Source organism: Saccostrea cucullata, unplaced genomic scaffold, assembly GCF_032062105.1.
Source record: "Saccostrea cucullata isolate Sc308-1 unplaced genomic scaffold, CSIRO_AGI_Scuc_v1 ctg3287, whole genome shotgun sequence".
NCBI lineage: Eukaryota > Metazoa > Mollusca > Bivalvia > Ostreida > Ostreidae > Saccostrea > Saccostrea cuccullata.
Genome location: NW_026941526.1, coordinates 1 through 20,463, shown reverse-complemented (window position 1 = coordinate 20,463; position 20,463 = coordinate 1). Strand labels below are relative to the sequence as shown.

General features: G+C 31.6%; 1 protein-coding gene across 1 annotated transcript in view; it reads right to left on the bottom strand.

Annotated features, from left to right (window-relative positions):
• The window catches only part of LOC134257998 (uncharacterized), a gene marked incomplete at its 5' end in the record, with an annotated part of 31,162 nt that extends 15,887 nt beyond the window's left edge, over window positions 1-15,275 (bottom strand). The window contains 2 exons of the mRNA XM_062740563.1: window positions 12,671-12,799; window positions 15,147-15,275. Coding sequence (XP_062596547.1) covers window positions 12,671-12,799; window positions 15,147-15,275 — 258 coding nt within the window. The remainder of the gene's footprint in view (window positions 1-12,670; window positions 12,800-15,146) is intronic.
• Between the last annotated feature and the right edge of the window lie 5,188 nt (window positions 15,276-20,463).

The window sequence follows — 20,463 nt, the reverse complement described above, 5'->3', positions numbered from 1 at the left end:
TATTATAAACAGTTTGTATACACACACTACACAGCTTACTTATAAGTATTGATGATGGTATTTTGCCATTTTGGCAAAGAAACTCTGTAATAGCTCTGATATACAAAAAAGGAGAGAAAGAAATCTTAAGAACTATAGACTAATTAGTCTTACAAACGTTGATTACAAAATTTTTAACTATTTAGCAATCGTTTGCAAAAAGTTGCTAGTATAATAATTAGTGGTGAACAAAGTGCTCATATTTAAAGTAGATTGGGGAGGACGCTAGAATAATAGCAGAGTTTTTGTGCAAGTAATGACATTGGTTATATTTTGTTCTTTCTAGATGGTAAAAAAGCTTTTGTTTCTGTTGAATATAACTTCATATACAAAAACTCTAGAAAAGTTTTATTTTAGAGAAAATTTTATCAAAATGATAAAGACATTATATTTTAAACTAACTTTCAATGTAAAAAATAATGGCTGAATGTCAAAATCATGTACAATGCAAAGAGGGATTAGATAAGGCTGTCCTGTATTAGCTCTTTTATTTATTTTTAGGGATGTGAACGAATAGTCGACTATTCGACTATCAGTCGAATGGACCCACGATCAAATAATAAAACGACATTCGAATAATTTATAAATGCAAAAAAAAAGAGATGTTAAAGAATTTTCAACTCAAAATTGTAAACTGTCATTCCTCAAACAATTATAGTATCGTCCTCAGACGAATAAGATCTTAAACACAGGCACAGAATATAAATAAGTTTCCACATTGCACACATGGAAAGTACAGTAATTACCTGCCGCGATAAGTATTTCTCAATTACTGACGTTTTCATTATTGTAGTAAATTACGCAGCGCTTTACTAGACTTTGAAAATTATCAATTGGACTTGTACCAATTATAAATTTATTCATTACCTGTAAGAGTGTTTAAATAATGTACCGAGTGTTTAAATAATCTTATAGGAACACAGCATAGTCATGAAGTTTTGAAACTTCAATAAGGAAGAATATGGAAATAACGAACAGTATTCAATCTCAGCGTCCATTAAACAATATACAAAATAAAAGCAGAGCAAACACGGACCTCCGAAACATCAGAGGTGGGATCAGGTGCCATGGAGGAGTGAGCATCCCCTGCCGACCGGTCACACCCGCCGTGTGCTCGTTGTCATAATCAGGAAATAACGGAAAAAATCCGTCGTCAATTCAGTGTATAAATAATGGACTAACAATTGGTATGAAAAACGTCAGTCAGCATTTCATTCAATGATAAATTGTATTTGCTGACAAGGTCATTGTATCGACCATAGAATTTACGAAATGATGACTTTAAACGAGACTGCTGATATTCTTGTTTCATCAACTTGCTTGTCAATAATTTACCTCGTTTAAAAAAAATGTTCATACGTAGAGCATGCTCTTGCGTATTTGCGTCCGACAAATAACTATTAAAACTTCAATATCCGCCTCTCCTTTTTATTTTCCATAAGCTTAAAAACACTGTGCTGACCAAGCGTATACAAGATCAAAAGAATGAACAGACAAATTTATGAATGTGATTTACGAAAATTAATACATTTTGGTGAATCAATTGCTGGTGTAAATCTTTTTCGTTTCTACATCTTATCCCAACTTTAGGTTCATCTGAAGATCCGTGTGTAACACACAGTATTGGCATTAAATGCTACTTTTTACTTAAATTTACGAAAAGGGTTTTTGATTCATAAAAACGTAATCGATGAGATTTTTTTTTTCAAATAATATTTATCCGAATAGTTTACTATCGTTCAAATAATGCAGTCAAATGTCCGACTATGGAAAATAAATATTTTGATATCCCTATTTATTTTTGTGTTAGAAATACCAGCAGTTCAAGTAAAAATAATGAAGAAATAATCGGTTTATCGCCGGGTGATAATGGAAATTAAAAAACCGTAAAACATGCAGATGATAGCACTAATTTATTGAAAGACGCCAATTCATTGAAATTTTACAAACAATGCGTGAATTTGGCAAAGTTGCAGGCACTAATTTGAATATGGACAAAACAGAATGCTTATAAACAGGAACATTTATTGAAAAGTATTTAAATGAAAAATATATTTTTGGTGTTAAATTTGCTAAAAATCATGTAAAATTATAATGTTTATATCTCTGTTAAATTAGAGACTTTTGAAAAAAAATAATGGGTGTTTCGAGAAGGCGAATCAAATTATAAACAATCTCCGGAAAAAGCACTATAATATAAGTACACTAGGATCATCTAAATTGGTATATAATGCTTTAATTGTATTTTTCCCTAAACCAAAAAGATGATTTCTTGAAAAATGTATCAAAACTTATATTTAATTTCCTTTGGAAGAAAGAAAATAGGATAAAGAGAAATACACAAATTGGCTAAGTTGACCAAGGTGGATTTTAAACTTGCATACTTAATAAATTGTAATATATTTAAGAAATAAAGTCCGCGTTTTCGTGAATGTTGCTGGATAACCTCTGAGGTCGAGAAATCTTGTTTAAAAGATAAAAGCAGAGCCGTTAGCCGAGGCTTTTATATTTCAAATAGCACTTAGAGACCGTGGAGATTAGTCTGCATCATTAACCACAGGAAGAAACAAGACCTTTCAATTAAAACTGAAAGGCGGCTTTCAGTAACTTTTCAGTGGCCATTCAGCCACTGAATGGCACATACATTTCAGTGATCATTCAGTTGCCTTTCAGTCACATTTCAGATACCTTTCAGTCACCATTCAGCGGACACATTTCCGTCAACTTTCAGTGGCCTTTCCATCAACTTTCAGTGACCATTCCATCAACTTTCAGTGACTTTTCCGTCGTCTTTCAGTGACCTTACCGTCGATTTTCAGTGACCTTTCTGTCGTCTTTCAGTGACCATTCCGTCGACTTTCAGTGACCTTTCTGTCGTCTTTCATTGACCTTTCCGCCACCTTTCAGTGATATTTAATTTTCAATTTAGCAATCTTTTCACTCGTGTATTATTTTATAATCAGATATTTTTCCTTAACAAGGAAGCAATATTTTGAATAAAGATTCATTATTCAATCTTACTTTTGTTTTTTTTTTTTTTTTACTTATCGTGATCAAATTCGGGTACCTTAAAATATGTCTAGGTAATTATTATTTTTTAATTACAAGAATAAATCGTTTATACATGCCTCTTGTAGAAAAAAAAATATATAGGAGATTTTAGCTTTCTAAATGATATTGCTTTAATAAAATCATTCTACTAAGTTTCTAGATAGAGAATTTACAACGATCTTAAATCTTTGACACAGGAACAGGTGCCCGTCTCTGATAATTGTCATCATCCCGATAGGAGATGTGTAATTGATTAGTCTGTCCCCAAAATAAAATATGGGAGACTTATTCAAAATGAATTTTAATTTAAATTTTTTAGTAACATTAAGAAAAAAATAAATTCTTCGAGTGATAAAAAATGATGATCCGAAAACCGATTCAAAATTTAAATAAATGCATAACATTCTATAGTGCTTATACGTGTGTTTTTTCATGGAAATATATAGTTTGATTGATGAGACAGAATTTATATTATTTAAACCATTTCTGGAAGATCGCAAGTATTACTGATCAATTTCGTTTCTTAATTATGTCATTGTCAAAACTGCAGGATATTTAGTTTTTAAAAGCCATTATTTCAAATTCATTTTTAATAACAAGAATAAATAAATCGTTTATACATGCCTCTTGTAGAAAAAAATAAATAGGAGATTTTAGCTTTCTTAATGATATTGCTTTAATAAAATCATTCTACTAAGTTTGTAGATAGAGAATTTACAACGATCTTAAATCTTTGACACAGGAACAGGTGCCCGTCTCTGATAATTGTCATCATCCCGATAGATGATGTGTAATTAATTAGTCTGTCCCAAAAATCCGCACAACTAACATAGAATATACAAAAGATATACAAGATATATACACATCGCAGCTCCTCGATACAACAGGTGAACTGATTGTTACATCGATTTCTATAAATTAATTGATTTTAATCTTCATTTCTCAACAAGAAGTCGTAGTGTAATTAATAAGGTCGCGGACATATAAGCAGGAGACCAGGGTTCGATTCTGGGAATGGGAGCAATTTCTTTTTCTTGTATTAATTTTTTTCCTATTTTTTTAAATTTGGAATTAGATACACTTAATGCTATTATACCAGGAAAAAGTGATATAAAATTTTTAGGTAAAAAAATAAGCCGATTATTCAATAAAAAGATTCAACTGAATGATCACGGAAAGGTCACTGAAATGTATGTGCCATTCAATGGACTGAATGGTAACTGAATGATCACGGAAAGGTCACGGGAAAGGGTCTTTTCAGTGACCTTTCAGTGACCATTCAGTGACCATTCAGTGGCCATTCAGCCACCATTCAGTCGACTGAATGGTGGATTTTCATCCTGTGAACAACAAAAAGGACTTTATTTCTATTCTACAAAGATCGATAAAATACTTTGATCGTTTCCTCTATAGAAAAACGAATTTGGTTACCATGTCTCGATTACGCTGTTCCATTTAAAACCAAAGGGATTTTTTGCTTACCTGTGTATGGAAAGCAGCCGATTTGAGCTTTCGTTGCATTAAAAATGACCTTTTTAAATTACAAATTCTTTCGCAATATGTATTGATTAATTTTAATGAATTTACAATAACAAAATTATGTTCCTGTTTTACTGCTTTATTGGGATTAAAATCACATTGTCTGAGTGTGTAGGAAGGTCCGTGGAATAGCTACGCTTAGTTATAAAAACCGACATTCCTCAGCAACTTAATGCAATTTACAGTGTTTATACTGTGAAAGAAGACACATCGATTTTATTCTACATTCAAACATGCATTTGAATTGTTCAAATTTGATAATTGTTTCCGACCTGATAATTTTTTGATTACGTTCGTGATTTATTGGAGAATAATGTTCACGGCAATTCTTTGATCTTGGCAATAATCGTGGTAGAATACATGTTATTTTCATGGTGCTCAGTTTAGGCGAAAGTTTTACAAGAAACATATACTTGTTAAACCATTGTCAGATATATATTAATTTTGTCATTATTAATATGTGTAGATATCGTACACTAATTTTGTCTTCAATGGGTACCTTCCCCGCATGAAGGTTTTGGCATTCTCGGTCTGATTCTTATGAAGAGTTTTAATAATAACATGAAAAAAGTACCTAAAATTTTTATTGTTTCTCCCTTAATCTCTTTCTAATTTTTATACCATTTATTTTTCGTAGAGAACAAATTAAAAAAGAAATCACAAATACCGAATGAAATATCCACACTACTTTACTCTACCCCCGGTTTCATGATTTTGTCAATTGATTATATAAATAAACAAGATAAAATAACACCATTCAATAGACGGAATGGTAACTGAATGCCCATTGAATAGTCACTATAAGATCACTGAAAAGACCCCATCCCGTGACCTTTCATTGATCATTCAGTTACCATTCAGTCGACCGAATGGCACATACATTTCAGTGACCTTTCAGTTACGGTTTAGTTACATCTAATTAATTTGATAATCAGCTTATTTTTTTAACATAGAAATATTTTTTTCCTGGTATAATAAGATTTAAGTTCAAATAAAATAAATACGGGAATAATAATGCTAGAATTTTTTGCCGAAGTCCAGAATCAAACCCTGCTCTCCAGCTTGAGTTTCTGCGACTTTATCATTTTCGCTACGATTTCTTTTTGATAGCTATGAATATGAAATCAATCAATTTGTAGCGGATTTTGTGAACAGGCTTGAATAATTATACGTCTCTTATCGGGATTATGACAATTATCAGCGACATCCACCTGTTCCTGTGTCAAAGATTTGTGATCGTTGTAAATTATCTATCTAGAAAATTAGTAAAATCACAGTTTAAGGATTTAGTAAACATTTTAAAGACAACCGTGATTTCCAGTTTAAGGTATCTGAATTTTATCACGATACAAAAAAAAAACACAGTTAATAAATGTGTTCAAAATATAGTTAGGGAAAAATATCTTAAGTTATTATTAACTAGTAAGTCAGTGGAAAAAACAGAAACGACTAAAATATCACTGAAGGGTGGCAGAAAGGTCACTGCAAAAGGACGGAAATGTCACCGAAAGACGACAGAAAGGTCAAGGTCATTGAAAGTAGACGGAAAGGTGTCCACTGAATGGTGATTGAAAGTTACCTGAAATGTGACTGAAAGGTCACTTTACTGCATCTGCTATTCGGCCACTGAAAAGTCACTGACAGCCACATTTCAGTTTTAACTGAAAAGTCGTGTTTCTTTCTGTGTGATTCCTTCATTTAAAAAAAATACAGAAATATGCAATGATTAATTTATCGAAATCACAATTGTTCGCGACGAAAACTGTACTTTCGCGTATCCACATGAGATCTTCTGATGACTAAAAATTTCATTTGATTTATTTAAAAGAGTATGTGCAAAATTATATATTTGTATTTGGGAGGATTTTACTTCGTTGATACCCTGTTCTAGTCTCCCAACTAGAGAGTGACTCCTTAATAATACATATCATATAAGTCTTAAGCTATTACTTTTGTCTAAAAAATCTTATTTAATGTACGACATGTTATATTCTCTTTTTCGAGAAAATTGTACTACCATTATCTTGTTAAGAAACTTTATTTAAGCCATTGAGTGAGTAAGTGTTTAATTTCATGATTTGTTTAATGACTCAATGTATATATGGGTATAATATAAGAAACACATAATAAGAGTTTTTATCCCAATGAAATACATTATATATTATCTTACAATATTACAATTAAGGAGGAACAGGACCTTTAGCCGAAAAAATTCCTGTCAATGATTTTTTTTTTTGTATTTTTTATATTTCTAATTTAATATGTACTTAACATTTAAAAACGGTCCTGTCATGGGATTTCTTGTCTTATTTAAAAGATACCGCCGAACAAATGCCGCCCTGTTTAGAGTTTGAATGGAGCTTAGATACTTCATGTTTACGGTCCCATAACGGAGTCCATAATGCGATTTTTTACGCACAAACGATAAATATGATAGATAACACTATATACTCAAATATTTCATAATATTCATAGTTCTTAAATTATCTGAAAGCAATTGTTTTAATTTTATATAGTATTTGGGTGGGATAATTTCTGCATTTTTCAAGGCAGTTTCAACGACAAAAACCTCATTTTGAAAAAATTCTGTCAATAAATATTTCTAAATTTACGATTGAATATCAGTCCTTCATCGTAATTAATTACTGCATAAATATCACAGGGTGAAGCTTACCTCAATATCGCACAGGATATCGTTGAATTAAACGTAAGCATGATAAAAACGCTCACGTTTGTATTTTCCGAGTGCGGGAAATCAATTGTGACGTCACACAAAAATATAACATTCAAAATTATCTAAATGTAGAAAATCTCTGCTACTAAACACGAAAAAATATTAATTTAAAAAAATATGCTTCAGAAATTTATCACGATACATTGACTGAGACCTGTTTATATAGAGAATAATACATACCCTTTTCCATATTACATCCTGTATCAGCCCGAGACACCAATATCAGCCAGAGGGACGAAGGCCCGAGGGCTGATATTGGTCGAGGGCTTATACAGGATGTGATGTGGAAAAGGGTATTTTTTATTATATTTATTACATACTTAGTAATAAAATACAGTTGAGAAGAAAATAAGTAAAAAACCATGCATGGACTTCTTACATACATGTTCATAGTCTAATGTCTCATAAGATCTGGGTTTGTTTCTATTTCTATTTCAATGCACCTGATCCGTAATTTGAAAATATTCTATATTATTACATGTATTTGTAAATTAAGATTAGCCTTATTTTCAAAAAGTTAAAATTAAGAGAATATGAACCCACCAGAAATTGTGTATGAGTACAAGTACTGTTATTGTGGTTTAATTTACGAAGGGTGTGATATTGACGTCACAATAGCCGTATCAGCCCTGCAGGGCTGATATGGATTTGCAGGGCTGATACGGATATCAGCCCCGCAAATCCATATCAGCCCTGCAGGGTTGATACGGCTATTGTGACGTCAGCCATATCGCATATGCAGAAAACCTGTATTCATTACGAAGAATGTAATAAAATGAAATAAATCTGATCATGACGGGTGTGTGAACTTGATCTCGCTGCACTGAGAATTCAAACACTACGTCTATGACGTCACTGACGTCAGACTGCAGGGTAAAGAGAAACAAATGTGTGGATTGGGCAACTTTACAATATCTAAATGATGGCAAGATCTTTAGAAATTTTTATTAATAATAATTTCTAAAATTAAATGTTTAAAAAACACTTTTAGAATTTAGAATATAATTACACAATAACTGTTGATTTTAACGACGTTTAACATGTATATCATCACCGATTATGACGTGATATGTCCTTTTAGTCATGTGACATGTGTCCTGTCTCCCTTTAATATGAGTTTAGACTTTTTATGAATAAGAAAAATTACAAACTTGTAGAATTGTTTCCAACACATAACTTCGCCATGGTTTGTATAGTTATTATCTGATGAAAAGCTTCAGCATCTAATTCTTGATTTTCCTCACTTTCTCGTCTTTCATTTTCAAAATCTTTAAATGGTCTTTCTCCTGTAAATAAAATTTATTTATTTTATGCCTCTGATGTATGAGATTCTAATATACATGACAGAGGTAAGTAATATTCACCAATTGAAATTTTTTGAAAATCATTCACGTTGAGGTATTCTAACAGAAGTAAATAGCGGTAACACACATAGGTACAATACTTTCCTTATTATCTTTAATTTTGATGTATTTTCGAAAGAAAAAAAACAACAAACAAAACAAACAAACAGGCAGAACATCCCTGTAACACAGATAAAATATGCTTATAAAGGAAACACTGCGGAATGAGAAACCTTTTTTGACAATAAGTTCAAAACCATAAATGAAATAAAACATTATACACACATTGAAGGACATCGTCTCTTGAAAAAAAACTGTTTAAATGTAATCAATGTTGAATAATGTACACAGGCTTTGATATGCCATTATCTCACAAATTTTGAATTTGAATGCAACTCAAGGAGCTTGCTGGGATTACAATGTCCAATTCCTATATTTTAAAAAAATACAGAAATATGCATGACTTTTTGTAAATCACATTTGTTCGCGAGAACAATACTTTTGCGTATTCACATGAGATATTCTGATGACTAAAAATTTGATTTAAATGATTTAAAAGAGTTATGTGCAAAAATTATATATATTCGGAAGAATCGTCCGTTATGCAAATTATCCCATGTTTCCTTCATTGTTGATGCCCTTAAAAGTCTCCTTACTAGACACTGGTTCCTTAATAATACATATCATATCTTTATGTCTTAAGCTATTGCTTTTGCCAAAAAATCTAATTTCATTTACGAAATGCTATATTCTCTAATTCGAGAAATTTGTACTTTCATTATTTTGTTATAGGTACAGAACTTTTCTAATTATCTTTAAATGAAATGTACTTTCAAAAAACAAAGCAAAACAAATCAAAAAGGCAGGCGGAACATCCCTATCAAGCAGAAAACATAGGTTAATTGAGGAAGCACAGCGGAATGAGAAACCTTTCTGAATTTAATTTCTAAACCATAAATGATATAAGACATTATACACACAGTAAAGGACATCGTTTCTGAAAAAAAAAATGTTTAAATGTAATGCACCGGAAAACAAAGGTTGTATCTACTGTTTCGATGTATTTGTGTTTGTCAAGGTCACTCCACTTTATTTTTAGCTGAAACATATAATTAACATTCAACCAGAGCATGCAAAGTTGAGAAATATTTTCTAACAACCTGTCAAAAAGATTGCATCATAATTTTTCGTCTACGAACATCAATTTCAGGGTAACTTGAGATCATGGTAACTATGGAAACTTATTATTTTCTGCACAGGCGTACTAAAGGGCCGAAGAAGTGTTTAGCAATATTTTCGTTATTGGGCATGATTAAATTATTATTTTTTTTTCTTTGATTTTTCCACATGAAAATATAATTTTCAGGTTCTGAAACCAATAATTTTCTGTAGCCTAATACATTTAAGAATTGAAAAAGATAACAGGGACATTCAAGTATTCTATATTTTGTCATTTTTCCCCTTTGACCGTCACTGTGTCTCTTTAATACATAATTGTTAAAAAACATTTTTTTATTACTTCGAAATGTCAATTAGATTTCTAAATGGTTAATCAACATGAACTTTTCATATTTTTAAAATGTTTTTTCTTACTTATCTCTGTATTCATGTATTAAATTTTGTTTCTTCTTAATTTCATTTTTTTTATTCATTTTTATCACTGCTGTGAGAAGTTTTATTTAAATAGAGAATTCATTTAAATATGTGAGGAAACCTCATTTAAATAGAATTTCAAGTGAATTATTTTTCTACTCAGTAAAGGTCATAATTTAAGGAATCATCAATTTTTTAAGTTGTTTTGCTTTATTTTTTATCGATTCAATCGAGAAAATTGAAGAAATAGTAATATATTTAAATCTCCGTTTAAATAAAGTCGGTGTTTTCGTTACATTCTGAACATTTAGTAAAATGATTGCTTGTTTACTAAAAAATATAGTGGTGATCAACTCTGCAATCTTTTTTTGTTTAACAAGTCAACAAACCAAAATGTTCTTCTATCGTGCTGGGTTTTTTTTTCCTTACTCTTTTGTATATTCTCGTTCATTAAAATTATAGAATTCATAAGCTTGGACTTTTCATCAATTAAAAAAAAGCAAACTTGTAACTCTGTATCCAGAAATATCTGCTTCGTCCACATTTCAAGTAACTTTCAATCACCATTCAGTGGACACCTTTCCGTCAACTTTCAATGAACTTGTAAAAAAAAAAACACTGCATGTTTCCTGGTAGTTTACTTCGGCAGCCATGAAAGTTCACGCGTGACGTAATGAGACTTTCGCTTTAAATTTAGAACAACTGAATAAAGCAATTATCGGTGTTGATAAATGATTGTGCTGATTTTCATCACAAAAACATAGGTATATAAAACCATTTTAAGTGCTATTTTTATGCAAGCGATATTTATGTTTAAAATAAGGGAAATCCAAACAGATCCGCTCCTATAGAACCTAAATTCTCATTGGCTGTCCCAAAATACAATCTATCAAGGTCAGTAAACATGGCGGATAAATTTGAGATGTGATGTTGACATACACGAAATATAAGCGATATAGGGATCGTTCTGTATATTTTTGCATTGGTTTACGTCTTGGATGACTACTTATTTGGAGTCAAGGTAAGAAATATTAATAAATTAGCCATTTACTGATAATTTGAGCCGAAATCCGTGCGGGAGCGAATCACTCCCGCAGCTGCACCATTATGGAGATCCTAAGGAGTTGTAGCCCTCGCCCCAAAAAAGGGGAGAGAGCTACATTATTGCAGCTAACAGTAATCTGGAGATTTTTTTTATTTTCAACAATGGAAAATCGCAAATGAAAACGGTGTCGTCATACAGCCTTCAATGTCTTATCTATTCAAATCCCGACTATATAATAAAACAATTATGGACTCTTTTGGTGTTGAATATGGTTTGTTATTCACCAGAAAAATATCCATATTGACCTCGGCTTCACCATATTCAACACCAAAAGAGTCCATGATTGTATAATATGAACACAAACCTGGCCGAATTTAGCTGTGACAGGGTCTAAAAAAGCATTCCTTATAATTAAAGTGTGCCCGAACTACTGAAACTAATCAAAAGGCGTTGTATTTATTCACTCATGTTTGAAAATTATCAACATCGTTGTAGATTAAAAATAATTCGTCGTGGAAAAAGGGGCCCCAGATAGCAGTTATGTCACATCATCCCTTGTACTATCATTTTCTTGTTGAGAAACTATAATCAAGCCATTGAGTGAGTTAGTGTTTTATATCATGATGTGATTAATAACTCAATGTATATATGAATTTTTAAACACTTAGTAATAAATACAGGATTTTTGCGTATGCAGTATGCCTGATGTCACAATAGTCGCATCAGTCCTAAAGGGCTGATATGGATTTGCAGGGCTGATATAGGTTACCAGCCCTGCAGGGCTGATCAGGATCAATATCACACTCTTAATAAATCAAACCACGGAAAGAGTACTTGTAATCATACACAACTTTTGGTGTTTTTTCACTTTTTGAAAATAAGATTAATCTTAATTTACAAATAATAGATTGATTTCAAATTACGGACCGAGTGTATTTAAATAGAAGTGGAAATAAACCCAAATCATAGGAGACAATAGACCATGTACATGTATGTAAGAAGTGCATGCATGATTATTTATTTAATTTCTTCTCAACTTAATATATGCTGTTTTTATTACTAAGTAAGTCATAAACATATTAATACATGCTCTTTTCCACATCACATCCTGTATCAGCCCTCAACCAATATCAGCCCTCGGACCTTCGGCCCTCTGGCTGATATTGGTGTCCCTGTCTGATACATGATGGAACATGGAAAAGGTAATGTATTATTGTCTATATAATATGAGAGTCGCATGGGAGTTTTCCCCCGACTTACGACAGTGTATATTATCTTACAATAAATATGAGTTCAGACTTTTTATGAATAAGAAAAATTACAAACTTGTAGATCTTTCTAAAACTTTGTCTAAGGTTTTTGTAGTTGTTGGAAAATGTAAAGCTTCAGCATCTAGTTCTTGATTTTCCACACTTTGCCGTCTTTCATTTTCAAAATCTTTTAATCGTCTTTCTCCTGTAAATAACATTAATGTATTTTATGCCTCTGTTGTATCAGATTCTAATATATAAGACAGAGGTAAGTAATATTCACTATTTGAAATTTTTTTTTCAAAATCCTTCACTATGAGGTAATGTAGCAGAAATCAATAGCGGTAACACAAATATGTACAATACTTTCCTGATTATCTTTAATTTAAATGTATTTTCAAAAAAATCGGGTAATAATGAAATCACTGCGGAATGAGAGACCTTTCTGACATAAAATTCTAAACCATAAATGAAATAGGACAGTAAACATGTACACTCAGTAGAGGAAATCGTTTCTGAAAAAAAAATTAAATGTTACGTGCCGGAAAACAAATGTTGTATCTACCGTTTCGATATGTATTAGTGTTTGTCAAGGTCATTCCCCTTTTATGTTTAGCTCAAACTTATAATCAACATTCAACTGGAGCATGCAAAGGTGAGAAATATGTTCTAACAACGTCAAAAAGATTGCATCAAATTTTTTGGTCTACTAATATCCATTCCTGGGTAACTTGAGAACATAGTAACTATGGAAACTTATTATTTTCTGCGCACAAGTACAAAAGGGCGGAAGAAGTGTTTAGCAATATTTTCGTTATCGGGCATGATTAATTTTTTTTTTCTTTGATTTTCTCCATAAAAATAGAAATTTTAGGTTCTAAAACCTATAATTTTCTGTAACTTAATACTTTAAAGTGTTAAACAAAATAACAGGGTCATGCCAAATTTCTGTATTTTTCATTTTTCTCCTTTGTGCGTCACGGAGTCTTTTTGAAAATTTTATTATAATATATTGTTCTTAAATTTTTTTTTTTATTACCTTGATATTTTCATGATTTTTTTTAAATTCATTTTTCTATTTATCTCTGTATTTATCCATTAAATTTTATTTCTTTCTTTTTTTTGTTTGAGTTATTTTTTATCTCTGCTGTGAGCATTTTTATTTATGTACAAACTTCAGTACATAAGATTTTTACTCAGCACTAAGAACACTTAGTGAGGAAACCTCAATTGAACAGAGTTTCAGGTGCATTATTTTTCTACTCATTAAAGGTCATTATTTAATTATTTAAGGAATCATTAATTCTTAAGTTGCTTTGCTTTACTTTTTATCGAATTAATCAAGAAAATTGAAGAAATGGTAAAATAAGTTTATCTCCATTTAAAAAACACGTTGTTTTCTTCACATTCTGAACATTAGCAAAATAATCGCTTGTTTTTCTTAATAATAGTGTGGTGATCGACTGTGCAATCTATTTTTGTTTAACACGTCAACAAACCAAAATTTTATTCTGTCGGGCTTGTTTTTTCACCGTACTCCCTTATTTATTATCTTACATTCAAAATATAACATGCATAAGTTTGGACTTTTCATGAATTAAAAATATAACAAACTTGTAACTCTGTCTCCAGAAATTTCTGCTTTGTCCAAAGATTTTGTACTTGCCGGCAAAAGTAAAGATTCAACATCTACATCTTGGTTTTCCTTACTTTCTCGTCCTACAACTAAAATTAATTCATATTATGCCCCTATTGAATCAGATTCATATAAACTAGTGCATGACATAACATTCTTCTATTCAAGTGTTTGGCATTCCTTCACATTTGTAACAGTTATTAAAGAGATGTCAATACCTTTCTTGACTATCTCTGATTTAAAAGCCATTTCAACAAAAAACAGGATCAATCAGGCGGAGCATCCTAACAACGGATAAAATATACAGTAATTAACGCCATCTGACATAAGTTTCTAAACCATAAATGAAAGAGGGCAATATACACTCAGTAAATCAATTTTTTTTAAGAAATATTAAAATGTAATCAATGTTGAATATTGTAAACAAACTACTATGTATTCTGTTATCTCACAAATAAAATCTGAGTGCAACACAAGGAGCTTGATGGGATAGCAATATCCAATTCCTAAATTAAAAAACAGAAATATGCAATGACTAATTTTTGTAAATCACATTTGTTTGCGATAGCTTTACTTTTGCGTAATCACATGAGATCTTGTGATGACTAAAAATTTCCTTTGAATGACTCGAAAGAGAATGTGCAAAATTATATATATTGGGGAAGATTTTGCTTTGCCCGTTATTTAAATTATCCCGTGTTTCCTTCTATCGTTGAAACCCTGGCTTTAAAAACATGATTTAAAAGATTTAAAAACATGGAGAAATAAATCAAGAACCGAGCGCATTTTTTGTGCGCAATAAATATACAGTTTTTTCAATGAGTGGCTCTGTAGCTCTCCGGTCTATCATTATATATTTTTCTGAGAGCTACAGATCTGCAGCTAAGACTTTTTATGAATAAGAAAAAATACAAACTTGCAGAATTGAATCGAGCACATCTATTCACTATGGTATCTGCATATTTTAGCCAATCATCTTCATTATCTGGTTCAGGATTTTCCTCACTTTCCCTTTCATTTTCAAGATCTTTTAATCGTCTTTCTCCTGTAAATAAAATTATTTATTTTGTCTCTAATTTATAAGATTCTAATATACATGACAGAGATAAGTAATATTCACCAATTGAAACTTTTTGAAAATAATTCACGTTGTAGTAATGTAACAAAAGTCAATAGCGGTGAAGAGGTACAATTCTTTCCTAATTTTCATTAATTCTAATGTATTTTCGAAAAAATGAATAATAAAAATAATAAACATTAAACAGACAAGCGGAACATCCCTATAACACTCAAAACTCTGTAAAACACTGATGCCCCAGTATGGCAACATAGCAAAGATTAAACTTTTCTTACATGCAAGTTTGATTTATTGGTAGCAAAAGTAGGGTATTTTCACTCGAAAACAATTGTGAAATTAGAAAGCAGTCCAATGGTAAAGTTTTTTCAATAAGTACAAAAATCTCCAAGGTCAAAGCAATTGGTATTCAATGTAAGGTCTTCCCACATAGGATACTTATGTAGATTATGGAATCCCTAGCCCAAATCGTTCAGAAGTTACGGCCAAAGTCATTTTTTTTAAATCAGTTAAACTCCAAGACTAAGGTCAAAGGGTCAAAATTCTTCTTATCAAATGAAAGGTCTTGTCAAAAGGATTAAATATGTAAAGGATGCACTAGTCCTAACCCTTTAAAAGGTATGTTAATGATTTCTTTTTTTAAAGTAAGGCAAACTCAACGGTCAAGGTCAAAGGGACAAAGTTCTTGGTACCCAATGAAGGGTCTTCTCACAACGATTACATATCTGAAGTATGAAAGCCCTTTCCCTTACAGTTCAAATGTTATTGCCAAGGTTAAAATTTTTTCACAGGTACGGAAATCTACAAGGTCATGATCAAAGGGTCAAGGATGCTGGTATCCAATGAAAAGTCTTTTGAACAAAGTATTTTTATGTGAAGTATAAATGTCCTGGTATCTAGGTTTCAAAAGATAGATCAAAGTAAAAGTTAAAAATGTTCTTGTAAAAGTTAGTCAAACTCCACGGTCAAGGTAAAAAGGTCAAATTTGTTGGTACCCAATGAAAGGTCCTGTCACAAGGAATACACATGTGAAATACAAAAGTCGTGCCTCAACTGAATCAAAAGTTATGGGCAAGGTTAAAGTTTTTGCGGACAGACAGACAAACAAACAGACAGAGAGACAGCTAGACAGACAGATGGATAGACACGACAAAAACTATAAACTCCCGAAACTTCGTTAATGGTGGCATAGAAATAAGAGAAAATGATAAACTTTCTACTTTATTTAAATGTTTTCATTTACGGGAAAAACATAATGATATTTCATTTACATACCGCCAAAAGTCTTTTGATTTCTTCCTCGTCTGAAAATGATTACTAGGGCACAGGAAGGTATAAATAATACTAGAAATACTCCTAGAACTAGGATCCAAACCCATGTATGACTTCTATTAATATCTGGGATGGTTGTACTCCCTAAACTTATGTTCAAGATGGTTGGTCCATAATAGATCTCAGTTGCATCCTGGGTGGTTTTTGCTATCGTAGTACTCATTGTAGCACTCCTATCCAAACATTTAAAAGTAAAAAGTATACACATTTTCCCTTAGTTCAGTATGCATAGACTGCTAATCATTCTACCTTGCATCGTTTGCTGTGTTTGAATTTTCACAAATGCTTCTATCAAGACTTGGGGTCAAAATTGGAACATTTTGAATCTTTTCCTTATACAAACTTTTACTTTGATGATCAATTTCTCGTTATCAAATATGACATTTGTTCTGCAGCAATGACCTGACTAACATCAACACAACTGATGATTAAACAGATCTAGTAAACTGAAGCACATGAGCATAATCTTTCGATTTAAAAAAATAATTTGATTCATCATTTTCAGGGTTCTCCTAATAGAAAGTAGAGAAAACTATTCACATACCCTTGTTTACAGAGTGGTTCAGCAAGGAAACACCTATATCCAATAGTTTGGCAACTTGGATCTTTAAATGAAATAAATAAATATATCAACTAAACATTTTATTTTTCTCATTTCAATTGATTCGAAAATATATCAAAAAATACAAGGCTTACATCGTTAAAACACGCATTATTAGAATAAGTCAATTAGCCTTTTTAAAGTATAATATAAGATAAATACAGCATGCTTCAAGTTTCAACATCACACGGAATTGCTTCCATTTATAAGTTACACTAAGTATATATTTTTTGATAATTTGTATTAATATTTTGAAGGAAATTATTGATAAAGAGATAAGTTTTAATAGTGGTCAATAGTAGCTTAAATACTTTGAATCTTTTTTCAAAGCCATTATGATGAATCTAATAGAAAGAACCAATTTCTTTTAAATGTTATACGAACATTTGAAGATTTCTTCGCTCCAGTACTGTTTATCTGGACATCCCTTTCTAAATTGTTTACAGCTGTAGGCTTCAACAAGAGACGTTGATTTCTTTAGAATCAAACAGATATCTAAAGAAAATGTTTAAAACTATATTGATTTACAAGTAATAATTGTGTCATTATTATTAATTTGGATTTATGACGCGTAGCGGGACAATCATTGAAATAAAAAAGCTGTTTTAATATAAACATGTAACATCACATATACATGTAACTGTAGTAATATATTTGACTTACTGAACTATTAAACATGATTATCAATAATTAAATAACGCTTATATTGTGTAGTGTTCATTTAAAATTTCTCCTAAAATAAGATAAAAATTGAAATACAAATTGCTTTGTTTTACTTCTTTCAATTGAAATCCTTGGGTATCTGTAACAAAACTCCAACAGCTGTGTAATGTTCTCGTTAGGTATACACATGTATCCATTACTCTCTGTACAGTTTAGGTCAGATGACCTACTTCTCCATTCTGATTGGTTCCTGGGACAAAATGATGTGGCATACACTGGGAAAGAATAGCCGCTCAGTTTACCCTTTGAATTTAAAATGAAGTTCGTGTTTTAAATTTGGGTATTCCATGTGGATTTTCCAAATCTAAACTTTTGGCATATATTTGGTAAATTTAAAAAAGAGTAAAGTTTAAATTTGTATAAAATGAAAGAAATCTAAAAAGAAGGCGTAAAAATCCCACAACCCATCCATAGGCAAAAGATCCTGATCAAGTAGCCACAAACTGTACGATTTTGAAAATCGAAGTTTTATAGTAAAGATATTAAGGAGCACAAGGAGCACACGGAGGGTGTGACCGGTCGGCAGGGGATGCTAGTAGTATAAGCATCCTGGATGGGAGGGTCAACTGAGTGCACTTCTGGGGTTGGGGGGATAGGCGGGTCAACTGAGTGCAGGTTTGGAGGGGGATAGGTGGGTCAAGGGAGTGCAGCCCCTGGAGGGGATAGGTGGGTCAAGAGAGTGCAACCCCTGGAGGGGATAAGTGGGTCAATTCAGTACATATAATCCCCCTAAATACGGGGGTGTGTTTACACTGTGTTTACATTGGTACGCTGCTACTACGATCTGTTGCATCATCTTTTTATACCTGTTGCATCATCTTATTATACCTGTTGCATCATCTTGCAAAAATAGGTTGGACTTATCTTTCTGTAAACTATCTAGTCAGCGAGCTTACCTATGCATTGTGACGTCATAAACTTGGCAGCGACGTCATGTTAGTCCTTCACAAGCCGCGATGGCTGCTTATTTTGACACAATAACACAGACTTTCACAGCGCTTGAGACTTCATGTAATAACAGTATGGTCCTATGGATTTCAGAACCAAAACTGATTTTCTACCGTTTTTCTTCCAAGAAAGTTCTGAACAGCTGAATCCTGGATTAGCCTAGATGTTATTTCACTGGATTATTTAATGAATATTACTATAGGCCTACTGAGTTACCTGGTTACATGGTAAGTTTTAACAAACTTTTCTTTATACATTTTCTATGAAGGTCATCTTTGTATTTATTTTTTATTACTGTGTTATATACCTTATGTTTAGAACATTCATATAAACACTGCCATTGTTTACCCTGAAATACACTAGGACACTAAAAGATCCTCAAAATGTTGATAAATCTTTTTTGCATGAGTTATGATCATATTGTCACACATTCCTTTTATTGGATCAGTATTCTAAATATTCTTAAGGTAAGGTTTGCGTCTCCCTCCAACTTTTATTTTTTTTTATATGCACACATGCCATATATCAATTTATTCAGGGAGATTAGCTTCATCATTTAATATGATTTTCAAAGATATTGCCCGTCCCATTTTTTTAGTAAAAGACGCCAAATTTAACGTATTTCATATTTCACCTCGAATATTATTTTCATTGAAAAAATTGATTTATTTTATTAATTATCAAATTTTTATAATTAAAATGACCTGAATTAGTATAATTCATGCTTCTATTATTTGAACTATTAATTTTCCGTTATCAAAAATGTGAAAATTTGGGTAAAAAAGAAGATTTTTCAATTTTCCTGGATAAAGTGAAACCGCTGCCATGGCAACAAAAATATAAAAATCAACGTTTTACATATCTACCGATTCCATCAAATTCCATGAAGTTATTAATTTGATCATTTTAAATAATTTGAACCAAAAAAATATGTATGTCCCCAATATTATTTCCATGGAAACAGGGGCTATATTATGGGTTCGGAACACAAAAATCAGGCTTTTTCTACACTTATAAAGACAACATTGATATCACCTTGTCATGGTGAATGTTAAAGACTAAATGTATTTTTGATATTGTTTTTAAGCAAAACTTGGCCAAAAATATTCAAAATAAAACTCCTCCTGTGCTACAAGATGGTCTAAAAATTTATTCCATGGAAGAAATCTAGTATTTATGGCAATCTTTACATCTGAATATTCTGATGAAATTGTCCATGAATTATACTGCAACACCTTTAGAAGTACATGTATATGTTTATAAACATACTTCAGAACATGTTGCAACTAACCCAATTAAAAGCCTCTGAATTTGACCTCATGCTGATTTAGTTATTCCAACATGTAGTAATTTCTAGACATCTTCGTAGCAAAATATCTCTATTCAGTTATGTCTCGTGACTATCATTATACATGTATGCCATCTTTTGAGCGAAATGTTGTAAGCATTGCATCCACGAAGCTGCTGTTTTTATAATTTAATGATTTCTTTACTTCGAAGAGTAGAAATGCTATCTTGAATGTAATGTTTGTTTGCCCTCTCTTGACTCTGGGT